Here is an 18419-nt window from a genome sequence, read left to right as displayed (position 1 = left end):
GTTAAACCCAAGCACGTTCACTCCGCTCTGCTTCAGCTAATCGGCTCGTTGCTCCCTCACTCTTTGCTTGTTTGAAACTAACACTTTAGTAGCACTGAAATGGCACTTAGTTATAGCACTTTGTAGTTTTGCTTTAATTTGAAGAAATTGTACTTTCTTGATTCTTGTCGTCTTGGGTCTGTAGCCTCGGGGGGTTAAATGCACTTATTGTAAGTCGTTTTGGATAAAAGCGTCAGCTAAATGAAATGTAATGTAATTTAAAAAGCATGGAGAGAACTTCTACAATTTGATGATTTGACTGACAGAAAATGGTGGAAGAATACTTTGGTAATTTGTAAGTCACTATTCTTGCAAAAATATTTATCATTTCATGGATCCAGCTTTTCAAATGCCAAGATTTGCTGCTTTAACTTGTACTCAAATTTTGTAATAAAATTGTACTTTTTACCCCCATTTATATTTGTTTGTATCTTTTTACCCCCAACCATTGATTGGTTAGCTCTAAAAATAAACATAAAATAAAATCATCTTTCATTAACAGTATCAGCTACAGGGACTGAAATCATAGACAGTATATAAAGACTGAAATTCCAGGCCTCCCTCAGATAGAAAGACAGGGCTGAAAGTAACAGTGTTGCAGCACATACACACACGTATATTATATTATTATCATATTTTCTACAATCGCTGGCCAAATTCAGGCCAAAACTTCCCTTAGACCACATTTCTAGATTTTTCCTTTAAAGCCCTGCTTTAATTATAATAATTTAAATACAACACAACATATGTTAAAATACATACAAAGTTCCCAGCCTTTTACTAAGGACCTCCTATGGCCACAATGAATGAATGAAACCAGAAGCAAACCCGTTCAGTGAATCATGATATAACACTGATATGATATTGAGGGAGATGGAGGGCAGCTGCGGTGTCGGACTACTTAACTCCTCCTGAGGTCCTACCGTTAAATGGTCTGACTGCATGCAGCATCTCTGGCAACCCTTCAGAGGAAGCCCAGTTCATCCGGAAGACCACGAACATGGCAACCATCTCCTTCTTTCAACTATTAACCGCGCCCTCTGGGTCCATCTGACCAATTACAGCAGGTTATACTGAATCGCTTTTTTTACCGCTAAAACCAAACTCGCTCTAGTTTCTTCTTCCTGCAGATGCTTGTGTGTTTGGATAAATACAGCAGGACAGAGGTGAGTTGAACTCCGCACTCCCTGTTTTGCATGTTTGTTTCTGTGTGTCTTCCTGTGACACATTTTACTTTGTGTTAGATTACCGAAGACACTGTCCACTGGTTGTGTTGCTGTGAATCACTTCTAGCCCTTCGCTCCGTTGTAGCCGAAGAATGCTGTTCTGGGTCTAAACGAGACGTCAGTGTTCCCTGGCCCTTAATGCGCTGTACCCGAATAACCAATCGCTCAAAAGCTTTCATTTAACAGGACCTGCTTATAAATGAACGCAAACAAACCTTAGGGTACAACTCGATAACATGTCTCAGTCTGACTGGGTTAACTGTTAAACTCGGCTTCTTCAGTTGCCAAAAATCTCAAGTTAAACTGCTTTCTGTCGTTAGCTAGCACGCACAAAACTTGAATACCTGATGACGACCAAAGTTTGGTCGTCACCAAACCCGAACACAGGGAGGTGATGGATAGTGACTTCTCACCAGATAAATGTGGATGATTTCATACGGTTTGATTCAGATCAGTGAACCTTGTCTCCATCACCATGTGAGAGCAGCAGCCTCCACATTCACTCAGGCGCCCGAGCAGTCAGTGCCACTAAACAGAAACCTCATGAAGCAGTTATCTGTACAACCTGATCTCAGCTGTAGGTGTTCCAGGTACCAGGGGATGAGCACAGAGCTGGTGTGTGCAGGAGAACATCTCATCACTGACATCAGTTCTAGCTGTGATGCTACTCATAGAAATATAGAGTTGGGTCAAAAATCTGTTTTTTTTTTAACTATTCTACTTATACATACTGCATATTTGCCAAATCACAATCTGCTTACATGTGTAATCAATCCACCTCATCTTGTGTGATTTACTTAACATGTTTATTGCTTTACATAAACATCTGTGGCTTTGCATTGTACTCTGATACTCTTAATACACAGCAATTTTATACCTTAATTATGAGTTCTCTTTTATTCCTAATTATTGGCTGTAGAGTTTTAATCATGGGTTTGTTATACAGTTTGTTTTGATGGTATGTATGTTTTAAATTAATTATCCATAGATATTTGTAATTATATAAAATTAAACTGTCCATCAAATGGAAAAAGGGTTAAGTGGTTCTATTGTGTCAAACCTAGTTTTCTTTTTAGATATATTCTGTGACTGTAGACATACAATACTGATTATGACGTTAACTTCTACAAAGTGGTAGAAAATACACAATACAAAGCTTCAAGAATAAAATTAATATCAATATCAACAGGGACAGCTTATTAGCAACAAGTCAAATAGCTGTGAGGGGACAAAGCTGCAGACCTGTTCTTCAAGGAGGACACAAATAAATATGGCAAGAAAGGAACACATATCTTTCCAATTCCTTGTCATAGCTAAGGGAACGGAGAGGAAAGACTGGATTGACTGAGGCAAACCTCAGACAGAAAAATACATCTACATTTTAAATCCAGACCTCTTTCCATGATCAGGTCTTTGTCAGACTCTGTCAGTCTCTTTGTAGCCCATGATCAGTTTAATTTGAGAAGCAGGTCCACATGTACTGAATATGCATTGTACAATGATGGTCATAATAAACGATTCAAGTCAGGTTTTATCCAATGCTGTAGGTACCTGGCCTCATTTTTTAAACCGGGGAAGATGCTGGAAGATTATCCATCAAACTATATTTTCCACTCGCTGCATTCACTCAATTAAAAGTAAATCTAACAGTCAGGTGGATAAGATATATTTCCAGATCCAAATAGCCGTTGCTTGCTCTCAGGAATGGTCTTAATGTTATATGTTATTAACAATGAGCTTTGTATGAGTATTTTACTTGTTTCTTTCAGAGGTTCTGTTTTACTCAGAGCTGCAGCTGAAGATGGGAATCACTGGTCTACTACAGTTCATCAATGATGCATCTGAGCCCATCAGTGTGAAAAAATACAGAGGCCAGACAGTGGCTGTGGACACGTACTGCTGGCTGCACAAAGGAGCGTTTTCATGTGCTGAGAAGCTGGCCAAAGGAGAACCCACTGACCAGTAAGCATGTTCATTATTTCACATGAGTGAATGTTTTCACAAGCATCAGTATTTACATTATAATCTGCCTGTTACAAGTGTTTAATGTCCCAAACTGATATGGGCAATTTCATTTTTCCCAAACATAGATATGTACGGTACTGCATGAAATTTGTGGACATGTTGTTGACCTTTGGTGTCAAACCAGTGCTGGTTTTTGATGGACGCAATCTGCCTTCCAAACAAGGAGTGGACAAGGCTCGCAGAGAGTGAGTATTTACCTCGGCTGTGGATGAGTGTGAGGATGTAGAAAACTATTGACATGTGACCTAACAAATAATAGTCTTTTTTTGTTTTTTACACTTTAGTTTAAATGTGTGAATTTTAGCAATTTCTGTCATCTCTCAGCTGCTCTGTAGGAAGTGTGTACTGGAGTGTACACATCTTCAGTTTCAGTTTTGAAATGTTGGTCAGATAAAACAACTGAATATATATATATATATAATAAAATAGATCATTTAAAGACTAATCTAAGAAATAATTGACAGTTTAATCAAAAATGACTTTTATTACCTGCTTTAGATCAGATATCTACAAATGTTTGTGCCGACATTTTGAAGAGAAGATGTGTCAGATAGGGATTAGGACTCTGTGGAGAGTGCTGCACTGACAAAAAAAGTGCATCTACATTATCTTGTGTTTCTGAGAAATACTGTGGTCCTGCACCAAACACAATAATCCAGTGTTTCTCATAACTGGTAACAAGAGACAATGCTTGGTTTGTTTGAAGGACTGCATTTCAAAATAGCAACAGAACCAGACTGTTTGTGTAGAGTTGCTGAGAGGAATGTACATACTTGCAGACAGGTGAGACCAAACACCTCCCACAAATTTGTTTAAACATCATGAATCCAAAGGCGTCCAAAATTCCTTGACAAGAAAACTGATTTGTATTTGTCACTGTCCTAATGTTCTCTTTGCAGCAACTTGAGACCACAACATTAAACCTTCCTCAGCTGAAGATACCTTCAACTACACATACATCTTACAGTTATTTACCTAGACAGCTGTCTTTTTGTGGGTTTGCATCATTGTCCAGAATCAGACTTCAGCTTTAGGACACATCGCCCTTCTCTCCTTCTGATTTAGTTTTTACAATGTGAGACTTGGAACTGTCTATGGTCAAGTGTTTCATATAGTAATCCTCTTTCAATCATGTACCTTTCAGGCGCAGACAAGCTAACCTTCATAAAGGCAAGCAGCTCCTCCGTGAAGGTAAATTGTCCGAGGCCAGGGACTGTTTTACCCGCTGTGTTAACATCACACCAGCCATGGCTCATAATCTTATTAAGGTGAGCCTTAACGCTATTGACGCTGTCTTCACAAATGCACTATGGTGATTTGAGATGGGAAAATATTCTTAAAACAATCAGCAGTAAATTAAATCTCTCAGAAGACAGGACAAAGGTTGCACACTTAATGATGCCTTATCCTATTTGCGTTTAAAACCAGACTGTTGAATAAAATCATGTTACATGGGTAACATGATTCCCTTTGGTTTGAGCAATAATTTTGCTTGTTGTTATAACAGGATTTTCTGTTTGTGACTTTTTTTTTTCTCCACCAGGTTGCAAGGGCAAGAGGGGTGGACTGTGTGGTGGCTCCATATGAAGCTGATGCTCAGTTAGCTTACCTCAATAAATCCGGTTTGGCCCAGGCTGTCATCACTGAAGACTCTGACCTGCTGGCATTTGGCTGTAAAAAGGTATAAAGAGCTACCAGGGACTGCATTCCCATACACAGTATAGTGTATATATGGACAAGACGTCCAAGTATTTGAACGATTGCAATTATTTTTCTTCAAGCTCCGAATTTAAGAACATTCAATTGAACATAAAACGATGGATAACACATTGAAGTGTCACATTTATATGAAAGAACAGTCTATGAGATATATTCCTTTAACGCACAATGCCTCAAAATATCTCTTGGGCAGACGTTTGTTTATTCAATCTTAATTTATTCTCAAAGTTCACAATGGCTCAGAGTCAAAATTATGGAAAATGTGAAACATTTTGGCTCATGACACAAAGCCACCAGCTCATCTGTCAATCAGGGTGCTGGTTCTGTAATGCCCTAGGATTGTATGGCTGCCAATGGAGTTTATGCACTGGTACATTAATTAATGATTAAATGTAAGAAGATTTCTTGCAAATCTGAGATATACAGGAGTATTTTTTTGTGTTCAGATTTGGTCAAATGCGTCATAAGTTGTTACTGTTGAAGATTACTCACTGTCGGTAAAGGAGTTTCCACTAAATATATCATATGATGTTGTTTTACTTCATACCCACTTAATTTTACACCGCTAAAATTTGGGCACTGTGCATTTGGTGAAAAACTACTAAATCAAAGCTGTAATTTGGCACTTTAACATAGTTTCAATTATTTTATTTAAAATTGAATGTACTAAAGCTCAAAGGCTGAGGGAGAAAAAACGAAGAAGAGAAACTGTAGAGGAGCCCTGATAATTGTATAGTGAAGGATGAGGTTACTGACTGTTCATTCAAACAAAACTAAATGGGTGGAGAAAAGCACTCGTGCATACTTTATGTGCTATATTAAGAACAGCGATTTGACTGGTTAATCATGGGAAGAGAAACGGTGAATCATATCATGGTCGGTTGTGCAGTATCTTCTTTACAGCAAACTAAAATTTCAACAAAAACAGACATTACCCAAACAAATATCATTATCCCACTCATCAGTCGTCTTTCACAATTTTTTAGGTGATTCTAAAAATGGACAAGCAGGGCAACGGACTGGAGATAGACCAAAGTAACCTGGGCCGATGTCGCAGCTTGGGGAACGTTTTCACAGAGGAGAAATTTCGGTACATGTGCATCATCTCTGGCTGCGACTATCTGCCCTCCCTGCATGGCATTGGCCTGGGCAAAGCCTGCAAGCTGCTAAGGCTGGCCCAAGACCCAGATATCCTAAAGGTAAGACCAGTTGAAGTGGATAAAGCTTTTAGCAATGTAACCCCTGTTTGAACTTGGGACTCCACAGCTTCTTTTGAAGACAGTGCTGTATGTTCAGGGCATCAGGCTCGAACCAAGACAAAGAGGTCTGCTGTATTAGCAATCAGCTGACTGAAAAATATGACATCACCAGTCTTTGAGGGTCTGACAGTTTTCGAGTGAGATGCATGAAAGTAGATACCAAACTCTGTGCCCACAAATGCTAGTTATCAACATATGTTACGTTGGATTATATTAAATAATATCCACAGAATCCAAATGAATAAGGTTAGTACAAAACATAGTTTTTTACCAATCAGAAAATACTATAACTATGATGATGAAAGTGTTAACAGATTAAGGAATAATATTCACAATTGAATTAAAAATAACTAAGACAAATTATATTACACCTCATAAAGGGTATCCTTTTATCTTGGATTGTAAAAATATATATTGTATGTATGTATTTACACAAATTTTCTTTATTAGGTGATCAGAAAGATGGGCCAGTACCTGAAATCTAATCTAGTAGTTCCAGAGGATTACATCGAGGGGTTCATCAGAGCCAACAACACCTTCCTTCATCAGCTCGTCTTCGATCCCATTGGGAGGAAGGTTGTACCTCTCAACCCATACCCTGAGAATATTGACCCAGACACACTCAGCTATGCTGGAACGTATCCTGGATCAAATTACACCTGATGAAGTGTCACATCTCTGCCTTTGGTTTCAAAATAGATACTCTTAAATTCAATCTACCACTGTTGTGTCCTTGACAATGTTGAATCCAGAAATGTAGGAGATGAAAAGGGCTTGCAAATGGCCTTAGGAAATGTGGACATCAACACAATGGCGAGGATAGATGACTTCAACCCAGACAAACCCCCTTCGCAGGTATCACTTCATGATCAGTTAAATAAGACCTGATTATCAAAATGAAGAGTTGCATTTAATGCATAACAACTTCTCTAATGTTTTGTCAGAAGCCAAAACGCCGTAGTCAGCACTGGAATGACTCGCCAGCTCCCACTGGGCCTAGTATATGGAGTGTAGGCTTCAAGCCATCGTCTGCAGACCCGCCCTCTTCTGCTGTGTCTCCAGACAGGACTTCCTCCTCCAGGGGGAAGGAGAGAGTCATCGGCTTACAAGGTCTGAGGCTGCCCTGCAGAGAGCTGCAGGTGAAGAGACCAAGAGAGGGTGAGCTGGTAACTCTTTTTTCACTGTAACATGCCATTTGTTGCAGTATATTATCATAGTAGATCTACTAATCGAAATCCATTTTTGGTGTCTACACATAACAATTTGACTTGTCAAAGTCATGGACCAAAACATTAAAAAGTCGAAAATATGACTGCTGGTTTCTATGTACCTAGTTTGCTTTGTTATTTTAGAGAATTGATTCACCCAATTCAGCAGGTATAGACTAGTAGTATAGAGCCTATTATGACAGAGAAAAAAGTATTAGTAATAGTATTAGTAATATAACTGATTTTAATATCAGGATTGTTAATTCTTTTCTCCCTTAGACTCTGGAGTATCAGACCAGGACGTGCTGCAGCAGTACTCCTCCTCCAGTCAGAAACGATCCAAGACAGACCAACAGCCTGACAAGCCCAAATTAACAAGTCAGTCACAACCACGCAACCGCTTCGCCACGCTGCTGCAGAGGAGGAACCAGGAAGCTGCGGAGGATGGCCAGGCCACATGCAGCAGGTGACATCATATGGCCTTAACCACATCTTAGCATCTCTTTTATTAAGAAAAAAATAACTATACAGCTGTGTGCATTAACAATGCAGTGATATGTTGCTTCTAAATACATTTTAATCTGTTTAAAAATTTGAGAATCACTTTTCACTGTAAAGAATTACAACATATAACACATGATTCCAAGGATGCTGGAGATACACTGGTGAAGAATGCATCAGAGAGATTACAGGATCAAATCCTCACAGCAGTGTTTTGTGAAAAGGATTTATCAGAAATTTGAAGGGTTTTTTTATTGAAAAAATTCTTTAAAGGTTCAGTGTGTATAATTGAGTGACGTCTAGTAGTGAAGTTGCATGTTACAGCTGAACAGCCATCAGATCACCATCCCTTTCCAAACATGAAAGAGAACCTGTGGTAGCCTTCAGTTGTCAAAAAAAACTCAAAGGGTGTTTAGGTTGTCCAGTCTGGACTACTGTAAAAATCATGGCATGTCCGTAGGGAAGACCTGCTCCCGATGTAAAAATGTAATATTTAAATTTAAAGGGCCTATTCTAGGGTAAAGAAATGAACAATTCATACAATTTGGATATAACACATTAGTGATAACATCGCTGGGACTAGGGTATATTCCATTTCTGCCAATCGATCCCTTTCACCTAAATCTTACACATTGAACCTTTTAAGAATGATGTAGCTGCACGTCATGTAAAACAATAGAAGAGAGTCTCTATTAGATAAGGGAAGCTGCTCTGACACATGATGCACGTTAAAATATGTCATGGTTCAAACCTATTAAAATCGACATGTTAACCTAAGGTACAGTTTTAGATTAGACAGAATAAGCGTACTCACTCTCATTCTCAGAGTGTATAAGATGATCGATGAGCTCATGCCAGTGCATTGAGTGGGGGGCATGTAGTCAGGGTGTGGTTAGCTTAGCTCAGCATAAATAATTGGAAGCATGGGCCATAAACTAACATGAGTCTTACAAAATGCAGGTTGATATAGTGACTAATCACCTAGCTAGTTGCTGCAGCCCCGCAGCTGTCGAGCTCTGCTACATCTGGTCACGATAGCTGTCAAGGTTAGCTATGTTGCTGTCGGTTAGTTAGCTACCATCGTGACCATCGCTACCTGGCTGTAAAACAGGTACAACTATTACTCCTTTTCTCGCAGTACTTTAAATTCTGTCAGAGTGCAATTATCTAATAATATTAAAAGAAAGTTAAAATATATATAGGTGCTTCAAAATGCTGCTTTAGGGTGATTTCACACCTCTAGCCAGAGATGAGGCCTGGCAGTATTGTGGGATTAGTTCAAGCATTTAATTCCCCAGGAAAGCACAAGTCACTATTTTTACATTTCTTTGTGTTCAGATTAAACAAATGAGATTGTTAATTATAAGGTAGAGATGTGTAATTTTAAAGATTTAGAGGAAATGTTTATTTGGAGTCTTGTTTATTTTTGTAAAGCTGATTTCCAGCCGGTATCCCACCTGTTGATGGTTTTACATACCTCTGTCATTTTACGGGATTTTCATACTATTGTGTAGACTGTGTGTAATTTCCTGTTTCATCTTGACCCATGCCAAATGGGTATTTCCCCAAAATGTCTTAACTATTCCTTTAAGCAAGTAGATGTATGTGTGATTACAATACCTGCTGCTACAATAAGAACTATTTTATTTTGTTTGCTTTAGTGTGCATTAAGACTAACACTGAATGTTATCATGACGTTGCGTTTATTCCCACATGCAGATTCTTCAGCAGTCCCAGTTCCACAGTCTGTCTCAGCACCTTGGAGTCTGCTCAGGGGGATTTACCTCATGGTGTGGAGCCCACAGCTGTAACTCCCACTGAGGACAAGTTCTCTCACAGCGACCAAACCAATGACAGCGATGGTCCCGATGTTCCATCTGTGGACACCCCGAGCCCCCCTCCATCACCAGGCACTACACCCCCCAGTTCATCCAGTGGCTTCAGGCTCTTTAACTGGTCGGGCAGCTCCTCTTCCATGGAAAAATCAAAAAGCCCTAATTCCACCTCAGGCCTGGCTGCCCTTCAGCAATTTCAGTTTAAGAGGGAGAGTTTTCCCTCCTCTCCAAAGATCCAACATCCCTGTAAAGACATGTCATCCTTGTGTCCGTCCCCCACTGACGGAAACCCAGAGGACAACCCCCCAGACTTCCCAACGTCCCAGGACAGTGACTACTTCTCCCAGTCTCAGCCTTACAACACAGCCTGCCACAAAGAGGAAGTCCCCACCCACAGCCTCCAGAATGATGACACATCTGTATGTTCACACAAATCTCCATTATACTTATAAACCTAAATATATCCCACGTAGTTGGGCCAGCCTTCACAAATACATAATCATTGTCATATATTGATGAGTGGGTGTGCAGAAAACTATTTTATTAGCTTGGCGTGGTGTTCTTACATGTGTTTTTCACATGCTTCCTCAGGAAATTAATCTGCACAGAGATTCAGAGGTCAAGCAGAGTCTAACATACTCAAATAAGAAATCTGGCATTCTGGGGTCAAAGGTGGGTTTGAGCATCCAGCAGACTTTAGGTTCTATCTTAGTTTTAAGCCTTGTGTATTTAGAAATACTATAATAATTATGATACATTTCCAGACAAATGTGTAACTGAATAATGAAATTATGACTTTATGTCTGCAATAACACTGATTCTGATATTATTTAACACCATAAGTCTTGATGACCACTCAATTCAACTGACATTACAGTTTATTCAACAATTAACACACATTCATACAGTGCATATATCTGGCCTATGACCCACTCTATCACCTGAGCTACAGCCGCCCTTAACTCTGTAGGAGGGGTCCTTTTTCCTGCAACTTTATCATAACTTAAACTGCTGAAAATCAGGTGTTCAAAAGTTTGAAATCGACACCAGTTACAAATAGTCAATTAATTCTCAATCGTACAGATTAAACATGAATTAATAACTGATATCTAGTTGTAAATTTACACATATCTTTTAAATTTACATCAACATCAGTTTTCTGCAAGTAAAAGCTTTAATAACACCAAGCTTATGAGAAACGTGAACAACCCATCAGTGTTATAAGAACTACATAAAATGACAGAAACCATCTTATCTTATATTTATTTAATGTGTACTTTGAGTTGTTACTGCTCCATTTCCCATCTACTAACATGACAGAGGCAGGGTTTATGACCGATCCTACAGCCAGCCACCAGTGGGAGATCCAAAGGATTTTGCCATTTGTATCATAGGGCTTAACAAGGTGTGACCTCTTCTGTCCTTAACCCTCAACAAGAGTAGTAGAGGAAAAACTACCAAAAACCCTGTTAAAAGCAGAAAGAGACACATGTGAGGGATCCCTCTCCTAGGACGGACAGAAGTGCAATAGATGCTGTAATTTTCATGTATATCTTCTTTATAAAGTTGATGATGTGTATACTTTCCAACGGTAGTGATCAGAGAGCTTTTCTCATTATCTGAAGCATCTACAAGACCCATGCAGCAGATTACTAAATTCACAAATTAAAAGTAATAACATTTAAGACATTTCTGTTACAGTTCAGTTCAACACTGTTTTTTTCTTTGTGGTTTAATCTAGTCTTTGTGGTTTCAACTTGTCTTTATGCCTGTAGGTTTCAGGTCTGTCAAAACTGAAGTCCATCAACCACAGTCAAGCAGCAAAAGTGCCGATGTTGGGCCCAGCCAGGGCCAGTGGGCTGAGGAAGAAGTCTGTGGGATCTGTGAAGAAAGTCTCCTCCCCCAATAATGAGAACAGTCCTGGAGTCCAGGCCACCATCAGCAGCCTGTGGAAGAACTTCAGCTTCAAAAAGTAATTTAAGAATACTCAATTACTTTGTAGATCATCAGAATATTTGGGGTCAGTCATTAGTTCAGTTTACAAGACCATATTCCACATTATTGTCTATTTTCTCTTCACAGTAGATTGTTTAAAACACATTGCCATTGAGGGAAAGAGTAGGTGTTTTGATGCATGGACTCAGACATGTAACATTATGTAAACTCACTGGCATTGTTGAATCATAGCTGTTAAGCAAGAATGTTTTATCAGTAGTTAGTTTATATAGTTCCTATTGGAAGAGCTCTTAGATCATGCTGCTTTTGTTTTACAGAGATACCCAGAAGCTGACTTCCTGTATGGAGCGAAAGTCAAAGCCCATGTCTCCAGTCAAAGACAACCTGCTGACCAGCTCGTCTCTCACAGACATCGGCTTAATCACCAGCTTCTGAAAGATGCTTTGAATGTTTCAGACAACTCTGTGTCGGAGGGACCTTTTAAACATACCATGTATGTCAATTATATTTTCATCAACTTGTATTTCTTAATGTAGTTTTAAATAAAGCAACTCACTTATGATCAAAGTGTATCCTTGGTTAAGTTTTGATAAACTCTATATTGAGATTACTATATTATACTCAAGAGTGTTTGCGTAACATCTTTCAGGAACTGTGTGTTTTGCTTCAGCACTGCAGTTAAAGAATGTGTCATGTAGTGAGGTGGCTCTAAGAATGCACAATGCATACTTGAGTCTTTCCTGAAAACGACCTACCTGCATGCAAGCCAGAGAATGTGGCGAGAAGACTGCTGGCTTGTTATGTCTTCAAAAGCATGTTGAGTATCTGCACTTGTCCGACTGAGCTGAGACTTTTCTGTTGACTGTTAAGAATTGTATGAGCTCTGTTAAATAATAATAATAATAATAATGATGATGATGGTGGTGATGTCAAAGAATCTTACGTTCATCTATAGTTTACAGAATAAAACCCCTGATAAGGATGGTTCTTCTAATCCTGCTTGCACTTTTCATTTCTGACAAAGTGCAATTACTTCTGAGGAGGATGTAATGGCTCTTAAACCAAACTGAGGAGGGAATTGCTCGTTTAAACGTTCTGTGTCTTTAAATGATCAGATTTACATTTACCACAGAGTTTATTCAGGAATTCCTGAATTGAAACGTCCCCCGGGCTGATTTAAGGTGACAATTCTACCCTCCATTATTTGTCCCTTCACGCCTTGAGGCATCCTGACCCCAAGTGATTCTCTTTTAATTTACAATTTTACAGATTTGTTTTACAATTTGTAAGAAATGTTACAGTTACCAGTTGAAACTTGACACCAGCTGTGTACATACACAAACACACACACACACACACACACACACACACACACACACATATACTTTATAAACTATATATGTATAACATTTTCCAAAACACAGAAGGGTTCTGTTCACCTTTCTATCCAAAGTCCTAATCCCAAAGTGGATTTGCTGGAACCTGTTGCTGCATCACTTTACTGATGTCTACACAGGCTCTCCTCCACAAAGAGGGATTCTTATTGGGTCACCACGGTCGATGAAGACTTGGACCTAGGCTTCTTACATCTGGTGACATTCCTTTTTTATATTCACTATTCATATCTGATGAAATATAAATTCTACCCAGAACATTTTATTGTAACTTCATTACATTTATAATATTACATAATTGTCCTCCAGGACATTTTAAAGCCAAGATTTCCCACTGCTATTTTTCTCATATAAAATGAAAAACAGACGAAGAAAACACACTCTTATTCAACTCCCCTTTTTCATTTGAGATTAGCTGGATAATGCTTCTGGCCCCTGCACATAGGAAGCAGAGCAGTGGTGTTTGTATGAAGCAAAGTGACGCACACGCTTTATTCATTTCATGATTTTCAAAAGTATTATCACTTTACTTTTGTTACTAAAACCTTTCCAGTGTATAGTCGGGGCCCCTCGTCACAGTTCAAGTTCGAGTTAAATTGGGAGTTATTAGCAGCTCAATTAAAGGATGACTCCCCTCTAGTGGGGAACCCCTGGACCAAAGTCCTAAATTAAGTAGTCGAAAGTAGCTCCACCTTGAGCAGCTACAACTTTAAATCCTGTAACAGTATATCTGATAATACTTTTGTACTTGATGCAATTGGTAGTTTAGTCAGTAAGTGGTGTGAATAGTTCCTCCATGACTGAGGAGGGAGACCTTCCCATCTCTATGAGCTTTATCTGTCATAGTTGTCATAGTCTACAAGTGTTGTCACAGAAGATGAGTGTGTATGAAGAGAATTTTATTACTTCTTTGATCATTGCTCAATGTTGCTGTGGGCCAGAATACCAGAGCTAATCCAGATACCAGGCATACCTCAGTCGCTTTCAACCAGCCTGACTTATTGTTGCTCAGGGACCAGTGGACACAATGACTGCTTTAGCCTTGACTCAAGTGCCTCCTAGTTACAGGACAGCTAAAGAGCCAACAACAGCTTATATGATGTAATTGTCTGTATCCCACTTATTTGAACTGTTTTTTTGAGGTGCGATCCTGTATATCTTGTTGTTTATGTTGCCTTTTCACAATCTTGTGAAAATAAATGGTGTTACAAAGGGAAATTTGACAAATTTGAAAAATTTGGAGCAAAGGGACATTTAACACGGTTAATGACACAATACGAAGCTGCTGGACCAGTTGAAAGATATGTTTATACTTGAAGACTCGACTGTTAGTTTTGGCAGAATGCTACCGGCTGTGCTCCACCTTGTTCGGCTGCAATTAAAGCAGGAGTTGCTCAGAATGTGGATGAGAAGTCACCAAACCACAGGAGTAAGGTGCATTACTCAGGTCACATGTATCCCAATCACAAAACCACAGTCAAGAGTTTGTGTTATTTACAGGTGTTTAGATATTTTGCAGGATTCCTCATGTGCATGGTAACATGGCTACTTTCCAAGTATTAATTTCCTAACATAGGGTTAATTAGATAATATTACCTGTACAAACTGTTTATGTACAATTATCCTGCTTTGTAGAATGCTCATGGAAGTAAACCTGTAGAATGTTTGGAATGTCTGTGGTACTGGATACCAGCAGAGAAGATGTAATTGTTTCACTCATCACATTTACCTATAGGTTATAGCGTTATTTACCTACAATGAATACATGTGGATGTGTTGAAGCTTTAAAGAGTCAGAAATGAAACATGTGCTCTGCACAAGACTGTGCCAGGAATGCAGTGTCACAGCATTCCCTTCTGAACACATGACACAAGCAGGTCCATGTAAAATACGCTTTTTTGTTCAAACAAATCTAAGTGAAACAAACCTAAATTAATTACAAGGTGATGTCATTATATTTCACCCCGTGGCTCAACAATTCAAGGGGCTGCACATACAGTCATTGGGACTGAATTGTTTGAAATCAATATGACTTGGCTCAGGAAGCACAGAACTATTCAATTAGAGTCAGGAGAGTGGCCAAGGAAACTGCTTCCCTGATGAGTTTATAGTGAAGCAAAGTGTCACAGTCAATAAAATTTGATTAATATAGCCGAAATTTACAAATCACAGTTTGCCTCATGGGGCTTAACAGGTGCAACTTTTGGAAAGGGGTGAAAACCCCCCCAGAAACCTTAGAGTCTCCTGTGAGGAATCCCTCTGCCAGGACGGACAGAAGATCAATGTCACAGGTTTTAGTGAGTGTAACATTCAAGAGGAGTAGAGGAGTGCATACAACAGCTTCTTCAAACCCATAGTTAATGCATTTCACATACAGTACAGTAGGCCTATATGGTCAGTATTAGCACTATATCAGGGACCGATACCATGGAAACCTGTTGCTATGACAGCTTGATCCGGTTCACAGGTTTTAATGGGAGGCTATAACACAACACGCTCCTTTCACATGTGATCACATTTAGCTGTGTATGAAACATTTATCTGTGAAGACACTACACGTGCTCACTTGAACACTCAAAAGCATCCAGCACCTGTTGTCTTCTGTGTATGTGGTTAACTTACGTGTTGTACTGGAGCTTTAGTGTCGACACAATGTTGGACCAGAGTTGGTTCCTTAAACTAACAATGGATTTAAAAGTGTAACTGTGAAGCCTATTTCCTTTCCTTCAGCTGGCCATGGGGGATTATTCAAAATAAGTTTAAAATAAAACATATACGTAAGAATACATTACATAATTTGACCATGATAGTTCAAACATGTTGCCTTATTTCCATCTTCTAATGATGCCTTGTCAGGATGGAACATTTCTTACCACCTATTAACCACATCCTCAGACAGAGCGGGGGAGGGGAGGCACTTACTTATTGTATCTTTACCCACTGTTATATTTGTAATGGAGTGTATTCACAAGCTCGACTACTCTATACTGTACTACTTTTACTTAATATCGTGCAGATTGAAAAATATGACATATTTAATGCAATTTAAAGATTTGTGTTACTATTTTTGTAATTTAGAAATCATTGAATCAAATTAGTTGAAGGAAACAAGCGATTTCCATTATCTGGAAACGGTGGTGTGCACGACATCCGGCATCCATATCTGCCACTCTCACCAAGCAGTTGAAGAACTGATTGAGGATATTAAAGAAATACCTTCAACATTTACCAGCCTGGTAAATACCACTGTTACACTGGGACCAGTCTATAACTGTGTTTTTTTTATCTATTTATATTTTTATTTAACAATGTATGACAAGAAACAAGACAGGAAGACAAGTACAGTAAGTACAGACCAGTTAACAGATTGGGATGACAAAGCAGATAGCAGAGTGTGTGTGTGTGTGTGTGTGTGTGTGTGTGTGTGTTAGTTTGGTTTTCTATATAAAAAAGGACAATAATAATAACAATTATAATAGTGGACCTATTAAATTATAAGTATTATTACGATATATAATAATGTTGGTATAGTATTTTACCTATTTTTGTTTGCTTTGTGTTATTTTTGCCTTTGACCATAGCTTTATTTACTGTTGCTATAGCTCCATTTACATGAGGTCCACATACAGCTTATGTTATGTAGTAAATTTACGTGAATATAAATATGTGATATCATCAAGATCATATTTCTGGAGGCAAACCTAACCCATCTAATTATACAAAAAACCCATGAAAATATGTCTCAGATCGTGCACCTCTTATTTGAGCGATTGAGACCTTATACAGCACAAACATCTACGCCTGAACCTTAGGATCCAAGGCCTACGTGGAGAACTGAGGATCCTGAGAGCGCTGCTACACTTCATCTCAACTAGACATTTTCACATGCATGTTGCTGACCCCTGAACGAGGCCCAGTGACGATACTGGGAGAAGAACAGTCCCTGGCTCCACATCCTACAATCACAGTGTAAAGTGGCTGTTCAGGAAGTTACAAATGGATGTAAAGATATTACCCATAATCCAACATCAGGTGAGGCAGGTACTTGTCCAATCAACAAGCACCTCTAACAGAGCATAAAACCCATTTATGTAGCTGGGTTGGCAAATGTGTGTTACTTCTCATTTGACTACGTCCGACCCCGCAACACTAGCCTGACGTTGTCAGACTCACAATTCTAGTCAGAATGTGAGTCTGAGACCGCTCCATTGGGCTGTGATTATGGGGCGTGTTTCAACTGACCAGGAAATAAAATTCCTCCTCGCTCAATTGGATAGACCTACAACCAATCAGAGCAATGTAGTATGTGACGTATATTAAGCAACGCTTACAATAACAGCTGGCTCCCATCTACTCCCATGTTAAAACTTTGTGCGGGTCACACCGGAGAATGAAGCACCGCGCTGCGCCAAGGCTGCCTCGCGCCGTGCAGCGATCGTTTCGGCGTCAAGTCTATTTTTTGCGCTTGACGCGAGTGTATCGCACCAGGAAACACACTGAAAAAGGATCTTAAACTATATTGATGACATATTTTATATGATATAAATGATCAAATATGCATCCCCTTCTGTTGTCCTGGAGTTTTAATTTGACCAATGACATTATTAAATGTCCCCCTCTGCCCATCCACTACAGCCACACAAGCAGTGATACAGATAAAAAGAGAGAGAGGGGGGGGGGGGGGGGGCTACGTATTATCCACATAGGCTTGAGTGGAGAATACGTAATTTACCCCCGACATCCGAACAAACAGCGAAGTTCTTCAACATAGATGACATTAAATTAATAATTGAAGTGGAGAAGTACAGTGAGTTGTATGATCCTCGGAACATGTTGTATAAAGGCAACACCAAGAAAGACAAATGTTGGGACGCTGTTGCTTAATGTTGGAGCAGCAAGTAAGTATATGCTTTTAATCTACTGGATCAATGGGTGATATTATTAGCGCTGCCCTGCGGTTCAGCGTCGCTTCAGTGTCCGGTGTGAACAGCCAAGCGCCGGCGCGATAGGGATTAGCGCAGTGCTTTGGCGTCGCCTCCACGTTCTCTGTTCCTCTTTCAAAATGAATGCATCTGTCCATCATCGTATAAAGCCCGCCCTGACAATCTGATTGGCCCGGACGGGCATAATTTCTCCCCAACGGAGCGACTCCAGACCGAACTTCCCGACCTAAAATGTTGTGGGCGGAGCTAAATTCATCTGGCATCCAGGCTATAAGATCCATTATTCTGTTCAAAATGAAATGAATGAAACAAAA

The 18419-nt window shown here is 39.4% G+C and overlaps 1 protein-coding gene across 2 annotated transcripts; it reads left to right on the top strand.

Moving 5' to 3' along the window:
* The first annotated feature begins 1112 nt into the window (after positions 1–1112).
* Positions 1113–12719, top strand: exo1 (exonuclease 1). Of its 2 annotated transcripts, XM_062400480.1 has the most exons (14): positions 1113–1205; positions 3035–3227; positions 3356–3475; positions 4435–4558; positions 4834–4971; positions 5996–6208; positions 6719–6906; positions 7021–7123; positions 7213–7426; positions 7756–7942; positions 9697–10231; positions 10404–10484; positions 11588–11784; positions 12086–12719. In XM_062400480.1, the coding sequence occupies exons 2-14, from the start codon at positions 3067–3069 to the stop codon at positions 12201–12203; spliced, it is 2379 nt and encodes a 792-aa protein (XP_062256464.1). In that variant the 5' UTR covers positions 1113–1205; positions 3035–3066; the 3' UTR covers positions 12204–12719. The 2 variants fall into 2 exon arrangements, with proteins under 2 accessions (XP_062256464.1, XP_062256465.1); XM_062400481.1 differs by lacking the exon at positions 10404–10484.
* Positions 12720–18419: the final 5700 nt, after the last annotated feature.

This window comes from Platichthys flesus, chromosome 12 (genome assembly GCF_949316205.1).
Source record: "Platichthys flesus chromosome 12, fPlaFle2.1, whole genome shotgun sequence".
NCBI lineage: Eukaryota > Metazoa > Chordata > Actinopteri > Pleuronectiformes > Pleuronectidae > Platichthys > Platichthys flesus.
Note: the sequence above shows the minus strand (reverse complement) of the source record. Positions and strands in the feature narration are given on the sequence as shown.